The 16,802-nt window shown below is 61.2% G+C and overlaps 1 protein-coding gene across 1 annotated transcript; it reads right to left on the reverse strand.

The window, feature by feature from the left end:
- Positions 1–99: 99 nt before the first annotated feature.
- LOC126650246 (collagen alpha-1(II) chain-like) lies at positions 100–15,796 on the reverse strand (the record flags this gene model as incomplete). Its single annotated transcript, XM_050334803.1, is given in 38 exon segments — positions 100–153; positions 250–303; positions 379–486; positions 595–693; positions 1,681–1,725; positions 1,847–1,900; positions 2,034–2,087; positions 2,285–2,338; positions 2,484–2,537; positions 2,639–2,734; positions 2,834–2,887; positions 4,273–4,371; positions 4,476–4,529; positions 4,641–4,748; positions 5,114–5,167; positions 6,360–6,458; positions 7,085–7,129; positions 7,261–7,359; positions 7,497–7,550; positions 7,673–7,717; positions 7,844–7,897; positions 8,013–8,057; positions 8,775–8,828; positions 8,927–8,980; positions 9,072–9,125; positions 9,235–9,288; positions 9,377–9,430; positions 9,538–9,563; positions 9,566–9,581; positions 9,720–9,752; positions 9,754–9,798; positions 9,891–9,992; positions 10,110–10,163; positions 10,307–10,339; positions 10,466–10,498; positions 10,801–10,817; positions 12,681–12,881; positions 15,718–15,796. Coding segments are annotated over 38 exon segments (2,391 nt in total), but the record flags the coding sequence as incomplete, so codon positions are not given.
- Between the last annotated feature and the right edge of the window lie 1,006 nt (positions 15,797–16,802).

Genomic DNA, 16,802 nt, shown 5'->3' on the forward strand with positions numbered 1-16,802 from the left:
GGCCGGATTCACCCTGGGAGAGAAAGGACAGAGAGTCGTGGGGGGCCGGGCGGGCTCTCCCGGGGTCGGGGCCAGCTCAGGGGCTGCCCCAGCTCTCACCTTCTCGCCGTTGGGGCCGGCAGGGCCGGGGGGGCCGATGGGACCCGTCAGACCCTGCGGAGGGGGAGGGAGAGAAGAGGGTGAGGCCACCCGAGAATCCCCCACCAAACCACCCCTCTGCCCCCACCGCCACCCCCGTGTCCCACTCACACGGGCACCGTCCTTGCCAGGGGCTCCCTCGGGGCCCTTCTCGCCGACGTCTCCCTGCGGGGGCGACACAAGATGATGAGCTGAGACCCCACAACACTCGTGACACCCCCCCAAACCCTCACCACTCACCCTGTCTCCCTTGGGACCGGCGATTCCAGCCGCTCCTCTCTCCCCGGGCATCCCCTGCAGCCCGGGGGGTCCCTGCGCGCCGGCGGGGCCGGCGGGGCCGGTGGCGCCCTAAAGCAGAGCGGGGGAAAAGGCGTGGGTTTTGGGGTTTTTGGGGTGCCAAGGTTGCCACACACACGCCCCCTCACCCCCCCTAGGGATGTCCCCGCTGTCACCCACCTTGGGCCCGTCGGTGCCGGGGGTGCCGGGGAGCCCGCGGGGTCCCTGCAGGCCTTGGGCGCCGGGGGAGCCGCGCTCGCCGGGGAAGCCGCGCTCGCCCTGCGGGGAGGGGAGGGAAAAGAGGAGTGGGTGGGTGTGGGGAAGAGGCCACGGGGTGAGGGGGACTGAGGGCAAGGGGGCACCAGCCTGAGGCCGAGGGGGATTGGCCACCAGGATGGGGGGGAGCTGGTGGATCTGGAAGGGACACACTGGAGGGGATGATGGGGGGCGTGGGGTGATGCAGGGACACAGGGAGATGTCGGGAGACACTGGGAGATGTGGGGATGCTGGGGGGACATGGGGTGATGCAGGGGGACAGGGAGATGTCGGGGGACACTGGGAGATGTGGGGATGCTGGGGGACATGGGGTGATGCAGGGGGACAAGGAGGTGTTGGGAGACACTGGGAGATGTGGGGATGCTGGGGGACACTGGGGTGATACAGAGGGACAAGGAGGTATTGGGGGACACTGGGGGATGTGGGGATGCTGGGGGACACTGGGGTGATGCAGGGGGACAAGGAGATATTGGGAGACACTGGGAGATGTGGGGATGCTGGGGGCTGTGGGGTGATGCAGGGGACAAGGAGGTATTGGGAGACACTGGGGATGTGGGGATGCTGGGGGGACATGGGGTGATGCAGGGACACGGGAAGATGTGGGGGACACTGGGAGATGTGGGGATGCTGGGGGGACATAGGGAGATGCTGAAGGACACTGGAGGATGCTGGAGAGCACTGGGGGACAGGGGGAATGCTAGGGGACACTGGGGGGCACTGGAGGGATGCTGGGGGACACTGGGGGACATGGGGGGATGTTGGGGGACATGGAGAAGATGGGTGACACTAGGGGACACTGGGGGATGCTGGGGACACTGGGGGATACTGGGGGATGCTGGAGGATGCTGGGGACATGGGGATGTTGAGGGACACTGAGAGGATGCCACCAGGGTTGGAATGGAGCAGCCAGGGTCTGTCAACCCCTTGGAGCCCCTCAAAGCCCCCTCTCCGATGAATCCAGTCCCCCAGCAGGGAGTAGGTGATACTTACTCTGGGACCAACAAGACCGGGCGCTCCGGCTTCTCCAGGAACACCCTGTGGCAGAGGTGGGGGAGAGGGGGGGTCAGGCCTTGGGGAGGGGGGTACTGGGGGGCTCTTAACCCCCCCCACACCTCCTTTGCAGCTTGAGAAGGGGGAAAAAGTGGGGGTCTCTCACCTGATCTCCGGGTTTGCCACTCTCTCCGGGGGCACCTGGCGGGCCGGGCAGCCCCTGGGAGGGGAGAGCAGCCCTGTGAGCACTCGGGGGGGGGAGCAGCGAGACCACCAGGGGATGGGGGGCTCAGAGCCACCCATGAGGGTCTCCCCACCCCCAGAACCGCCCCCAGAACCTCCCATGTGCTCACCTGGAAGCCGGAGGGGCCGGGGGCTCCTTGCTCTCCCCTCTCGCCCGCGGGGCCCTGCGGGAAGGACAATGGTGAGGGACCCCCCGAAACCCCCTCAGGGCTTCCCCCACCCCGAGCTTTTGGGCAGAGCTGGGCCCCCAAATCCCCAAGGGCAGCCACTGCAGGGGTTTCACCCCCAGCAGACCCTTTTTGCCCAGCTCTGGGGGGTGGGGGTTCCACCCCTGACCTCCTTCCCCTCCCGTTTCACTCACGGCAGGTCCGGGGGGTCCGGCAGCTCCTGTCTCACCGTCCTTGCCAGGGAGCCCCTGAGGAGGAGGAGGGGGAAAAAAACCCCTCTGAGCTGCTGCCTCAGTTTCCCCCACTCTGGGGCACCGCAGAGGCCTCGGGGGGAGCTGCAGCACCCCCAAAACTGAGGGTGGGGTGAGGAGGGAGGGAGGGAAAACAACTCACCCGCAGCCCCGGGGCCCCGGGCAGTCCCTTCTCGCCAGCTTTGCCAGGCTCGCCCTGGGGAGAGGCAGAGGTGGCACCCGGGGGTGGGTGGGTGAGGGGGGTCTCTGCGACCCCCCAGCCCCCGTTTTTGGGCAGGAGGGGTGGGCAATACTCACGTTGGCACCTTTGGGGCCGGGGAATCCCATCACGCCGGGCTGGCCGCGAGCGCCCTGCGGGCCGGGGGCCGGGCGCCTGTCCTCGCCGGGGGCACCCTGTGGGGAGGGGGTGTCAGGGGGCCATCCCAGACCCCCTCCCTCCTCCTCCTGTCCCCTGCCCACCCCCAGCCCCTTCCCCTGTGCAGCTTCACTTACGGTGGGACCGACTTTGCCTTGGGGACCGGCGTCACCGGGGCGGCCCGTGAGACCCTGTGGGGACAGGGGGGAGCTGAGGGGGGGGCTGGGAACCTCTTGGGGGGGAAAAAACGGGGTCTGCCCAACCCCCACCACCCCAGAGAGCACCTTTGCTTACCCTAAAGAGTGTCAGACCCCAAAAGAGCATCAGACCCTAAAAGGATCTGACCCCAAAAAGGTTTCGACCCTAAAGAGCATCAGACCCCAAAAAGGATTGACCCCAAAGAACAGCCTAACCCAAAAAGGATCTGACCCCAAAAAGGATCTGACCCCAAAGAGCACCCAACCCCAAAAAGGATCTGACCCCAAAAAGGATTCGACCCCAAAGAACAGCCAACCCCAAAAAGGATCTGATCCCAAAGAGCACCTGACCCCAAGGGACATCCAACCCCAAGGAGTGTCCAACCCCAAAGAGCATCTGACCCCAAAAAGAACCTCGACAACATCCAACTCAAAGGATCCGACCCCAAAGAGCATCTGACCCCAAAAAGGATCCAACCCCAAAAACATCCAACCTCAAAGAGCGTCCAACCCCAAGGAGCATCTTTGTGAACCCCAAATGCACCTTGGTCACCCCAGAAGGCGTCTTAATTAACCAAGAGAGTCTTAATTAACCCCAAAGGATTTCTTAGTTAACACCAAGGAACAACTGACCCAACCCCAGAAAACCCCTTAATGCCAAAGAGCGCTGTGGCCAAGGCCAAAAGCACTGAACTGACCCCAAAAGCACCTTAAGCAACCCTAAAAGCACCTTATTGACCCCAGAAGCACCTCAGACCACCCTAAAAGCTCCTTATAGCCCCCAAAAGCACCTCACTGGCCCCAAAACCACCTCATTGACCCCAAAACCACCTCATTGACCCCAATAGCATCTAAACCCTGAAAGCACCTCAGACAACCCTAAAAGCACCTTATCAACCCTAAAAACACTTTATTGACCCCAAAAACACCTCACTGACCCCAGAAGCATCTTAACCCTAAAAGCACCTCAGACAACCCTAAAAGCACCTTATCAACCCCAAAGGCACCTTATAGACCCCAAAAGCATCTTAGCCCCAACCCCACCTTATCAACCCCAACCTTCATAGACCCCAAAAACATCTTAACCCCAAGAGCACCTTATCAACCCCGAAGGCACTTCATAGACCCCAAAGGCACCTCATAGACCCCAGAAGCGCCTCACTGACCCCAAAAAGCACCTCTTTGACCCCAAAAGCATCTTAACCCTAAAAGCTCCTCATCCACCCCAAAAGCACCTCATTGATCCCGAAGCCCCCTCTTGCTTAACCCAGTGGGTCCCACCGGCGTCCCCGCTGTCCTCACTGTCCCCTGCCCCTCTTGCCCCCTCTACACCCTCTGTGGGACCCCCCTACCCTCCGTGGGACCCCCGTCTGTCTCACCCTGGCCCCGGGCAGTCCGGGCTCTCCGGGTCGTCCGGGATCGCCGGTGGCTCCTTTGGGACCCGCCAGGCCTGCGGGGCCACGCTCGCCTGGAGCACCCTGTGTGGGGTTGAGTGGGGTTGATTTTGGGGCTCCAAGGATAGGATGGGGGTGATCCCCACCTTGGGAAACCCCCCCATCCCAGACCGAGACCCCATCCCCACCTTGGGTCCGGCCAGCCCGTCCTGTCCCGGGAAGCCGCGGTTGCCGGGAGCGCCCTGTGGAGGAAGAGGAGGAGGAGGAGGATGAAAGTCAGGAGAGGGGTTTTTTTTGGGGGTGGGGGTGAGGAGGGTTTTTTTTTGGGGAGGGGGACACACAAACACGCTCACCCTTTCTCCAGGGGGTCCCAAAGGACCGGCAGCCCCGGGTTCGCCTCGGGCTCCTCTCTTGCCTTCCTCGCCCGCCGGCCCGGGGGCACCTTGGGGTCCTGCTGGTCCCTGCCAGGAGGGAAAAAAAGGGGAGGGGGTGGGGGGTGAGGGGGTCACAAAGAGCCTTTCTCTCCCCCCAAACCATCCCCCCACAAGGGGAAGGAGCCCCCCGACGTGCCCCCCGCAGCGCTGGCGGCGCCGCCGCCGAGCCCCGGCATTGAGGGTGGTTAATGAAGCGAGGGGGGAATGTCCCCACGGGGGGACACGGACACAGCAGCCCTTTGTCCCCCCGGGTTAGGGGAGGGGGGGGGATGCTGCCCCTCGAGGGGCCTCGTGAAGGGGAGAGGGGCCCGTGGGGGTGGGTTCCCCACCCTCAGCCTGGGGGTTTTTGGGATGGGGGGGTCCTAGGTGTGGCCCCCTCGACCCCCACTCACCGTCTCGCCCTTGGGTCCCTGCTCGCCTTTGAAACCCGCGATTCCCGGTTCTCCCTGTGGAGGAGGGGGATGGGGATGGGATACAAGGTGTCAGTGTTTCCCTGTTCCTGGGGGTAATCCAGGTCCTGCCTCCATTCTTCATGTCCTGTCCCTGTTCCTGGGGTGTAATCCAGCTCCTGACCCCATTCTTCATGTCCTGTCCCTGTCCCTGGTGTGTAATCCAGGTCCTGTCCCTGTCCCTGGTGTGTAATCCAGGTCCTATCCCCATCCCTGGGGTGTTTTCCAGCTCCTGTCTCCATTCTCCAGGCCCTGTCCTCCATCCCTGGGGTGTTTTCCAGCTCCTGTCTCCATTCTCCAGGTCCTGTCTCCATCCCTGGTGTGTAATCCAGGTCCTGTCCCTGTCCCTGGTGTGTTTTCCAGCTCCTGCCTCCATTCTCCAGCTCCTGTCTCCATTCTCCAGCTCCTGTCCCCACCCCTGGTGTGTAATTCAGGTCCTGTCCCCGTTCCTGGTGTGTTTTCCAGGTCCTCTCCCCATTCTCCAGGTCCTCTCCCCATTCTCCAGCTCCTGACCCCATCCCTGGTGTGTTTTCCAAGGTCCTCTCCCCATTCTCCAGCTCCTGTCCCTGTTCCTGGTGTGTTCTCCAGTTCCTGTCTCCATTCTCCAGGCCCTGTCCCCCATCCCTGGTGTGTTTTCCAGGTCCTCTCCCCATTCTCCAGCTCCTGTCCCTGTTCCTGGTGTGTTCTCCAGCTCCTCTCCCCATTCTCCAGCTCCTGTCCCTGTCCCTGGTGTGTTCTCCAGGCCCTGTCCCCATCCCTTTCCTCATCTCCATCTTCATCCCAGTCCTCTTTACCTGTTGCCACCCCCTTCCCACCCCACCCGTGGGGAAACAGGAAATGGGGGAAAAGGGGTGGAAAGGGAAAAAAAGGGGGGGGAAATGGGAATAAAAGGGGAAAAGGTGGGGGAAGTGGAATGGGAAAAAGGGGAAAACATGGAGGAGAAGGGAAAAAAGTGGGAAAATGAGGGAAAAGGGAGGAAAAGGGGGGAAATGAGAACAAAAGAGGGGAAAATAGGGGAAAAAAAAGTGGTGGAATGGCAAAAAGCAGTGGGGAGAATGGGAATAAAAGGGGAAAAACGGGGAAAACGTGGATTAAAGTGGGGGAAATGGGGGAAAACCGGGAAAAAACAGGGAAAAGGGGCAAAAGGCAAAGGAGGAAATGGGTCAAAGCCAGGGGGTCTCTCTCTCACCGTCTGTCCCTTGGGGCCCAGGGGGCCGGTGGCTCCTTGGGGGCCGGGGGGGCCGCGGGGACCGGGGAAACCTGGAGCGCCAGCAATGCCCGGGGCACCCTGGGGGCACCAGGGGGGGTCAGGGGGCATGGTTGTGTCCCCCCATAGCCCCCCTGTCCCCTCCCACCTCCCCAGTGTCCCCCCCACAGCCCCCTGTCCTCCCCTGTCCCCTCCCACCTCCCCAGTGTCCCCCCAGCATCCCCATGTCCCCAGTGTCCTCAAGCATCCCCCAGTGTCCCCAGTATCCTCCCAGTGTCCCCAGCACCCAGTACCCCCCAGTGTCCCCCGTGTCCCCCAGCATCCTCCCAGTGTCCCCCAGCACCAAATATCCCCAGTGTCCCCCCAGCATCCTCCCAGGGTCCTCCAGCACCCAATATCCCCCAGTGTCCCCCAGCATCCCCATGTCCCCAGTGTCCCCAGCATCCTCCCAGTGTCCCCCATGTCCCCCAGAGTCCCCCAATGTCCCCAACACCTCCACATCCCCCAGTGTCCCCCACTGTCCCCCAGTGTCCCCCAGACCCCACTATTTCCCCCACCCCACCTCCCCCCGTCCCCCAGCGAACTCCTGCCCCCAAATCCTGCGTGTCCCCCAGATCCCCAAACCCTCAGCAGCCCCCCTCACCCTGGACCTCTCTGGGGTCCCTGGACACTTCCCAACCCCCTCCCTGTCCCCACACCCCACTCACCGCTGAGCCCTTGGCTCCGGGGATGCCGTCGGTGCCCGGGTTACCCTAAAAGGAGTCACCACTGAGCTCCTCGTGCCTCAGTTGTCCCAAATCCCCTTCCAGGGACAGCTCCCAGGTCAGGGGGACGAGGCCAGGATGAAGCCAGCAGGGAGGGGGACGTGGGAGGTGGCACTTACGGGGGCACTGGCGGGGCCGGGCGAGCCGGGGGTGCCGGATTCGCCGCGGGGACCCTGGGCACCCTCGGGACCTCGGGCACCAGTGGGACCAGCTTCACCCTGGGGGGAGGAATGAGGGGGTGAGGGGGTCACAGGGGTGAGGATTGAGGGGGTGGGGGTCACAGGGGGAGGATTAGCAGGAGTGAGGGGTCACAGCGGGTGCTGTGCCTCGAGTTTCCCCTCCCCTGCCCCGTTACCTTCGAGCCGGGGGCGCCGGGAAAGCCGGGAGCTCCGGCTGGGCCGACAGGTCCCTGGGAGAGAGAGGAGTGTGAGGGTCTGCCCAGGCTTTTGGGGGGTCCTGGGGGACCCCTCTGTGCCCCCCGTGGGGGGTGACACAGGGTCCAGGGGGGGGCCAGAGCAGCCCTTGACTTACGGGGGGTCCGGCAGGACCGGGGAGGCCGTCGTTGCCACGAGCACCCTGGGGGGAGATGGTGGGGTGAGGCATGGGGGCACCAAGGGGGGGTCACCAGCAGGAGGGGGGACACTGGGTGTCCCCAGGGTGCCACCAAGGTGCCCCCAGGGGCACAGGCAGCGTGGCACTCACCGCAGCACCGGAGGGGCCGGGGCGTCCTCTCTCTCCAGGCAGCCCACGGGGACCCTGGGGGGACACGGGGGGTTGGTCAAGCCCTGGGGGGGCTGTGCCCACCACCCCCTCCCCCAATTTCCACCCCCCTCGTGCCTCAGTTTCCCCTCTGTCCAGCCCAAGGACTCACCATGGGGCCAGGGGAGCCGTTCTCGCCGGGGGAGCCGGATTCACCCTGCGGGGAGGGGGAGGGACAGGGAGGGTGAGGGCTGGGGGTGACCAACGGGGGGGGGGACACTGCATGGGCCCTGAGGACACAGGGGTGGTCACTCCATCAGCCCCAGTGTCATGGGGAAGGTCCAATGCCAAGGGGATGGTCAATCCATCAGCCCCAAGGTCGCTTGGGGTGGTCACTCCATCAGCCCCACTATCACTGGGATGGTCACTCCATCAACCCCAATATCACAGGGATGGTCACTCCTTCAGTCCCAGTGCCATGGGGATGGTCACTCCATCAACTCCACTATCACTGGGATGGTCACTCCATCAGCCCCAATATCACAGGGATGGTCACTCCTTCAGTCCCAGTGCCATGGGGATGGTCACTCCATCAACTCCACTATCACAGGGATGGTCACTCCATCAGCCCCAATATCACAGGGATGGTCACTCCATCAACCCCAATATCACTGGGATGGTCACTCCATCAGCCCCAAGGCCACTTGGGATGGTCACTCCATCAACCCCAACACCACTGGTCCCCAGGACGGTCACTTGGCCAGCCCTGCTACCACAGGGGTGGTCACTCCATCAGCCACTGGGATGGTCATTCCATCAACCCCAATGTCACAGGGATGGTCACTCCCTCAGCCCCAACCCCCTGGGATGGTCACCTGGTTGGTCATCACCTGGCCAGCCCCAACACCACGGGGGGTGCTCCCCCCACACCCACCTTGGCTCCAGGAGCTCCGGCCTCTCCTTTGGCACCGTCCAAGCCGGGGTATCCCTGGGCACACCAAAAGGGGGGGGGGGTCACCCTCTGTTCCCCCAGGGGAGGGGGGCACTGTGGGCCCAGGGGCAGGGGGGGCACACACACTCACTCACCCTGTGTCCCTTCACTCCGGGCAGCCCGGGGGTCCCGGGGAAGCCACGAGCACCCTGCGAGAGGAAGTGAGTTGGGGACAAAGTTGGGGGGACACATGGGGTGAGGGGGGGTCCCTGTCCCGAGGGGGGGCTGATCCAAACTCACCTGAGGGCCTGGGGGGCCACGCTCGCCGGATTTACCGGGTTTGCCGGTCTCACCCTGCGGGGAAATGACATTTGAGGGGGGTGGGGAGGGTAAATAGAAACCACCTTTTCTTTCATGGCCACTGCTGACACGAGCCACCCGTTCTCAGCAGCGAAGCACTCACGTCATCTCCGGGTTTCCCTGGAGGTCCTGGTGGTCCCCGGGGGCCCATGGGACCCTAGAGGGGACAGAGAGGCAGTGGGTGAGCTGTAGGTGAGGGGAGGGGGGTGGCAGGTCCCTGGATGGGGGGTGATGGGGGCACTCACAGCAGCGCCGGGCTCGCCGGGCTCGCCGGGGTTGCCTTGAAATCCTTGGGGACCCTGGAAGAGATGGTGACATCAGTGTGTGTGGGGGGGAAGAAGTGACATCAGTGGGGAAGGGTGTAGGGGGCACCCCAAAAGCTGGTGAGGGGAGGGGTGCTACTTACAGGAGAGCCAGAGGGTCCGGGGGCCACTGGGGTCCCATAGGGCCCTGGGGGTGGGGAGGGGAGAAACAACAGAGTCACAGAGGGGGGTCACCCCTCATCACCCACCACAGCAGGGGAGGGGTGTGTAGGGGGTTATGGGGGTTGGGGGTCCTGTAGACACAGGAGGGTGGGAGGGGGCTTACCATGGGTCCCTGCATGACGCCCATCTGAGCTCCCTCCAGCCTTCTCGTCGAAGCCTCCTGCCATCTGAGCCGCAAAGTTCTGCCAGAGGGGAGAGGACTGAGCACCCCTGGGACCCCCTCCCCCAAAAAATGACCCCTCCTACCACCCCAAAACCCCCCGTCCATACTCACCCCACCGAGCCCGGGGGGGCCTGGAGGGCCGGGAGGGCCGGCGGGGCCGGGGTTGCCGGGGGTGCCGGGCTCTCCATCCCTGCCCCGGGGACCAGGAAGGCCCTGGGAGGGGTTGGGGGAAAATAAAAACGTGTCATTCATGTGGTGAGTGTCACAGTTCTCTGCAGGGCCCCCCCCCTTCTCTACTGGGGGGGCTGCTGGGGGTTGGGATGCTCTCACCTTCTCCCCCTTCTCGCCGCGCTCCCCTCGCTGTCCTTGCTCACCTGCCGGGCCCTGAGGGGGGTGGGAGGAGGAGGAGGAGGAGGAGGAGAAGAGGGGGAGGGGGGGTCAGATCTCCCCCCACACCCCCTTCCTCTAATCCCCCAACTCCCACCTCAACCCCACAAATATTCCAGCAATGCGGGAAACGCTCCCACCTGCGGTCCCGGAGGCCCTCGGGGTCCTACGACCTGTGGGGAAAAGGGGGGGACACAAAGTTGGGGTGAGAAAAAAGACCCCCCCTCCTCCTCCTTTCCTTCCCCCCTTCTCCCTCTCCCCCTCTCCCCCCAAATTTGGGGTGTCCCCCCATCACTCACATCTTTAATGTCCCCGGGTTCGCCTTTCTGCCCCTGCAAGGCAAAAGCTCGGGGTGAGCCAAGAGAAGCCACTCCCCACCCCCCAAAATTTCTCTCTCCCCCTTCCCTAAAACTCCATCCCAAAAGGGTAAAAATCCCCCTTTCCCAGGAGGTGAAACCCCCTTTCTGGGAGGTGACAAGAGGTGACAAAACCCCCAAGAGGTGGCAAAACCCCCCCAGGAGGTGACAAAACCCCCAAGAAGTGACCCCCCACCCAGAGGGTCTCACCCCAAACAGACCCCTCTACCTCCACCACCCCCTCCTCATTTTTGGGGTGAACCCCGGAATTTGCTCACCTTGGGGCCAGGGTGCCCTGTTGGGAAAACAAAGAAATAAAGAGAAATTAATTGGGGGTCAGGGGGTTGGGCTGGGTGAGGGGGACACACATGAGAATTCTCCATCCCAGGGGGTTTCTGGTGCTCCTTTAGGGGGCTGTGGGGCCAAAAAGGGGGGCACAGGGGGCTCCCCGAAGCGCTGGCAGGGGGTGAATGGGGTTGGGGGGCTCTGAGCTTTTTGGGGGTTCAACCCTTCCCACCCCTCCAGTTGGGGCAGGGAAGGGTTAAAAAAGGCAACTTCTGGTTTTTGGGAGGTTTGTTTTTTGGGGTGGTTTGGGGGTCTTTTTGGGGGGGGTGAAGGGGGATGTTTTATGTCACTCCTTGCAAAAAATCCTAAAAAAACCACTTTACCCCTTTTTCTCCCAAAAACCCATCCTTTGCAAAAAACACTAAAAAAACCACTTTACCCCTTTTTCTCCCCAAAACCCACCCCTTGCAAAAACCACTCTTTTTTTAGTGTTTTTTTTACCCCTATTGCAAAAAAAACAAACACCAAAAACCCCACCTTGCACCTTTCCCCCCCCAAAAAATCTACCCCTTACAAAAAAAACACTAAAAAAGCCATTTTACTCTTTTTTCTCCCCCCAAAAATCCACCCCTTACAAAACACACTAAAAAATGACTTTACCCCCTTTCCCCTCAAAAAAACTCCTGCAGGTTTTGGGATAAAACCCCCCCCAAGGATAATTTTTTTCCCCATTTAGGGTGATTTTTTTTACCCCTCTCATGGGTTGAGGTCAAGTTGCCTTTTCCTGGGGTGGGATTGAAGGGGGTAATTTATTTATTAATGACAAGGAGATATATATATATATATGTATAAATGTGTATATATGTATATATATCCTCTTGGCATTAATAAATAAATTTATTTATTTTTATTTCTTTATTTATTAACCACATGGGGGTATTTATATATATGTATATGTGTATATATACCCCCTTGCCATTACTAAATAGATTAATTAATGAATTAAATTATTAATGACAAGGGGTTATACATACACACACACATATAAATATCCCCTTGTCATTAATAAATAATTTATTTCATTATTTTTAATTATTTATTTATTAATGACAAGGGGATACACAGGTGTATATGTGTATATATATGTGTATATATATATATGTATGTATGTATATGTATATCCCCTTGTCCTCAATAAATAAATTTATTTAATTATTTTTATTTATTTATTCATTAAGGACAAGGGTATATATATATATATGTGCATATATATGTGTACATACATATCCCCATGTCATCAAAAATAAATTTATTCCTTTATATTTACTTAGCTGTTGATGACAAGGGGATATATATCTGTATATACACACATATATAAACATATATACATATATATACATATATATACATATATATAAACATATATATACACACATATATACAGGTATATAAATATATACATGTGTATAGATATATATACATATATATATACATATATATACACATATATATACACATATACATATATATACACATATATATACATATATACATTTATATAGACATATACACATATATATACACATATACACATATATATACACATATACACATATATATACACATATAAAATATATATAAATTATATATAAAATATAACAATATATGTAAAATACGTGTAATATATATAAGTTATATATAAAATATATATAAATACATGTAAAATAGATGTAATATATATAAGTTATATATAAAATATATATAAATACATGTAAAATAGATGTAATATATAAAATATATGTTATATATATATATAAAATACACTCCACAAAAGCACATCTACGTATGGATAAAAGCAGAAACGAGCTCCGACCGCTGGGCTGGTCGGTGGGGCAGACGGGGCAGCACTCTCCGAAGGGGATTTCGGGGCTGGGGCAGTCGCGCAGCTCCTCGCAGATGATCTCGTCGCACAGCACCGTGCCCGTGTCGCACACGCAGATCCGGCACGGCTCCGGCTTCCACACGTCCTTGTCGCTGTAGCTCTGCCCGTCCTGCAGGCAGCTGCCTGCCTCGGCTGGGGGGGGGATTTTGGGGGTACAGGGGGGAGGGCAGCGACCCCAGGAGGGGGAGGGAAGGGGAGCGGGGTCACCGAGGTGCAGGTGGTGGTGGTGGTGGTGGCAGTGCCATCCCGGGTCTTTGGAGGTGACAACAACCCCCCCAGGGGTTGTGGAGGGGGAGGAGGATGATGGAGGATGGAGGAACACCCTCCCCCCATCATCCTCCAAGAGGGTTGGAAGCAGCGGGATGAGGGGTCAGCCTGAAGCGGGGGAAGGGGGGGTGTCCCTAGAGGTGCCCCAGAGTCCCCAGACTGCACCTCGGGGTCCCCCAGAGGTTTCCAAGAGTCCCCAGAGGTGTCCCAGTGTCCCCAGAGGTGCCCCAGTGTCCCCAGGCTGCACCTCGGGGTCCCCCAGAGGTTTCCAAGAGTCCCCAGAGGTGTCCCAGTGTCCCCAGACTGAACCCTGGGTCCCCCAGAGGTTTCCAAGAGTCCCCAGAGGTGCCCCAGTTTTCCCAGAGGTGTCCCAGTGTCCCCAGGCTGCACCCCTGGGTCCCCCTGAGGTATCCAAGAGTCCCCAGAGGTGTCCCAGTGTCCCCAGAGGTACCCCAGTTTTCCCAGAGGTGCCCCAGTGTTCCCAGAGGTGCCCCAGTGTCCCCAGAGGTGTCCCAATGTCCCCAGACTGCACCCCAGTATCCCCAGGCTGCACAGCAGTGTCCCCACAGGTGCCCCAGTGTCCCCAGAGCTGCCTCAGTTTCCCCAGGCTGCACTCCTGGCTCCCCCTGAGGTATCCAAGTGTCCCCAGAGGTGCCCCAGTGTCCCCAGAGGTGCCCCAGTGTCCCCACAGGTGTCCCAGTGTCCTCAGACTGCACTCCTGGCTCCCCCTGAGGTATCCAAGTGTCCCCAGAGGGTACCCCAGTGTCCCCAGAGCTGTCCCACTGTCCCCAGACTGCACCTGAGTGTGCCCAGAGGGTACCCCAGTGTCCCCAGGCTGCACCCCAGTGCCCCCAGAGGTGCCTCACTATCCCCAGAGCTTCCCCAGTGTCTCCAGGAGATGCCCCAGGTTGTCCCCAGAGGTGCCCCGGGGTCCCAGGAGGTGCCCCACTATCCCCAGAGGTGCCCCAGTGTCCCCAAACTGCGCCCCAGTGTCCCCAGAGGTGCCCAGGGTCCCCAGGAGGTGCCCCAGGGTCCCCAGGGTGTCCCCAGAGCTATCCCAGTGACCCCAGAGGTGCCCCAGGGTCCCCAGGAGGTGCCCCAGGTTGTCCCCAGAGCTACCCCAGTGTCCCCAGAGGTGCCCCGGGGTCCCCAGGAGGTGCCCCAGGCTGTCCCCAGGCTGTCCCCAGAGCTACCCCAGTGTCCCCAGAGGTGCCCCAGGGTATCCCCAGAGCTACCCCAGTGTCCCCAGAGCTACCCCAGTGTCCCCAGACTGTCCCCAGGGTGTCCCCAGAGCTACCCCAGTGTCCCCAGAGCTACCCCAGTGTCCCCAGAGGTGCCCCAGGGTCCCCAGGAGGTGCCCCAGGCTGTCCCCAGGGACCTTGGGATGTGCTGAAGGGTCCCTGGAATGGGCCCCAGATGCCGTGGTGTCCCCAGGGTCCCTGAGGTGTGTCCCTGGTGTCCTCAGTGTCCCCAGAGTCCCCAGGGATGGACCCCGAGCGCCCTGGGATGTCCCCCCGAGCACAGACCCCCCGTCCCCGGCTGCTCCCTGTGACCCCAAAGGGAACCCTCGGCCCTGGGCTGGGACCCCCCATCCTGAGGCTGCCCCCCAATGTCCCCAGGCTGTCCCCAGACTGTCCCCTGCTGTCCCCCAGTGTCCCTGCCGTGCCCCCTGCCCCAGCTTGTCCCCAACACCCCCACACTAACCTGCTGTCCCCAATCTGCACCCCCTGTCCCCTCTGTGCCCCACTGCCCCAGTTCTGTGTGCCCCCCATCCCAGGCTGTCCCCTCCCATCCCACACTGTCCCTCTCCACCCCACTGGCCCCCACGCTGTCCCTAAACTCTCCCCCCCATCCCACACTGGGCCCCGGGGTCCCCAAGGGGTCCCCCCCACTCCTCGTGCTGTCCCCCCGTGTCCCAGCCTGTCCCTCCCTCTTCCACTTTGTCCCCCCGTGTCCCGCAGTGTCCCCGGCCCCATCCATCCCACGCTGTCCCCCGGTGTCCCCCACTCTGTCCCCCGGTGTCCCCACGCTGTCCCCCGGTGTCCCCACGCTGTCCCTCGGTGTCCCCACGCTGTCCCTCGGTGTCCCCCACGCTGTCCCCCGGTGTCCCCCACGCTGTCCCCCGGTGTCCCCACACTGTCCCCCGGTGTCCCCCACGCTGTCCTCGGTGTCCCCCACGCTGTCCCCCGGTGTCCCCCACGCTGTCCCCCCACCCTGTTCGTGCCGTCCCTCCTCGTTCCCGACTGTCCCCACCACCACCCTGAAACTTTTTCCCTCCATCTCTGTGTCCCCCCCTCCTTTCCTTGTGCTGTCCCCCAGAGTCCCCACGGTGTCCCCCCCGTGTCCCTGCGCTGTCCCCCAGTGTCCCCCCCCAATACAAACACCCTCCCTCACCCCGAAACTTTCCCCCTCCCTCCCACGCCCTCCCCATCCATCCCACTCTGTCCCCCCATCCCGCGCTGTCCCCCCACCCCAGGCTGTGCCTCCCCTGCTCTGACGCGTCGCCCCCTCGCGTTGTCCCTTCTCTGTCCCCCTCCCGGCTCAAGTTGTGCCTCCACTTTCCCCCAAAACTTCTCGCCCTCCGTGCCACGCTGTCCCCGTTGTCCCCTCCGCGTCCCCCTCCGCCTCCCTCCCTCCATCCCTCCCTCCCCTGCCGCCCGCGCCCCCAAATGAGTCGGGGGTGTGCTGATTTATCACTCACGGAGGTCTCGGTCCTGCGCGGAGGCGGCGGCGAGGAGGAGGATGAGGAGGAGGAAGGCGAAGCGGAGCGGGCCGGGCATGGCGAGGCGGCTGCGCCCCTCACCGCGCTTCGGGCCGGCAGTGCCCGCACGGCCCCGCAGCCGCGTATATGTCCCGCCGAGGCCCCCGGGCCGTGTAACCCGAGCCGGGCCGGCCCCTGACCCTCCTCCGGGCACCACCGGGGCCAGGGCGGGCCGAGGGACGGGGCTCGTTATGATCCCCCCACCTCCTTCCCACCCCCACATCCCCCTCGGGACGGCCCCAGTGTGGCTGCGGGGGATGAGGAGGATGAAGGGGGGGGGGGTAAAAGGGGGGTGAGACACCCCCAGCCCATCGCAGCCAAGCCCAGATCGTCCTGGGGGTCCTGGGGGATGAGATCCCCCTCCGCTCCGTCGTATCCGGGGGGTCCCGGCGGATGAGACACCCCCATCCCGTCCCGTCCCTTCCCATCCCATCCAGGGGGTCCTGAGGGCTGAGATCCCCCTCCATTCCCTCATATCCCGGGGGATGAGACACCCCCATTCCATCCAGGGGGTCCTGTGGGATGAAACACCCAGCCCAGCCCAGCCCATCCAGGGGGTCCTGATGGATGAGACGCCCCCATCCCATCCCATCCAGGGGGTCCTGGGGGCTGAGATCCCCCTCCATTCCCTCATATCCGAGGGGTCCCGGAGGATGAGACACCCCCATTCCATCCCATCCCATCCCATCCCATCCCATCCCATCCCATCCCATCCCATCCCATCCCGGGGGTCCCGAGGGCTGAGATTCCCCCTCCATTCCGTCTCATCCGAGGGGTCCCGGGGATTGAGAACCACACATTTCATCTCAGGGGTGGGGGGTACCGGGAAGGCTGAGATCCAATCCCACTCCCCTTTGCCCATCTCATCCCGGGGTGGGGGGGGGGGGTCTGGGACCCCCTCCCCAATTCCCTGCCGGGGGTCCTGGGGCGTCACCTCCGCATCCCGGGGGTCCTGGAGAGGCTGAGCTGTTTGATCCCCCACTAAGAGGGGCTTCAAGGGGGGTAGGCACAGAATAACCCCCCCC

Source organism: Myiozetetes cayanensis, unplaced genomic scaffold (assembly GCF_022539395.1).
Source record: "Myiozetetes cayanensis isolate MyiCay16 unplaced genomic scaffold, myiCay2020 scf593, whole genome shotgun sequence".
NCBI lineage: Eukaryota > Metazoa > Chordata > Aves > Passeriformes > Tyrannidae > Myiozetetes > Myiozetetes cayanensis.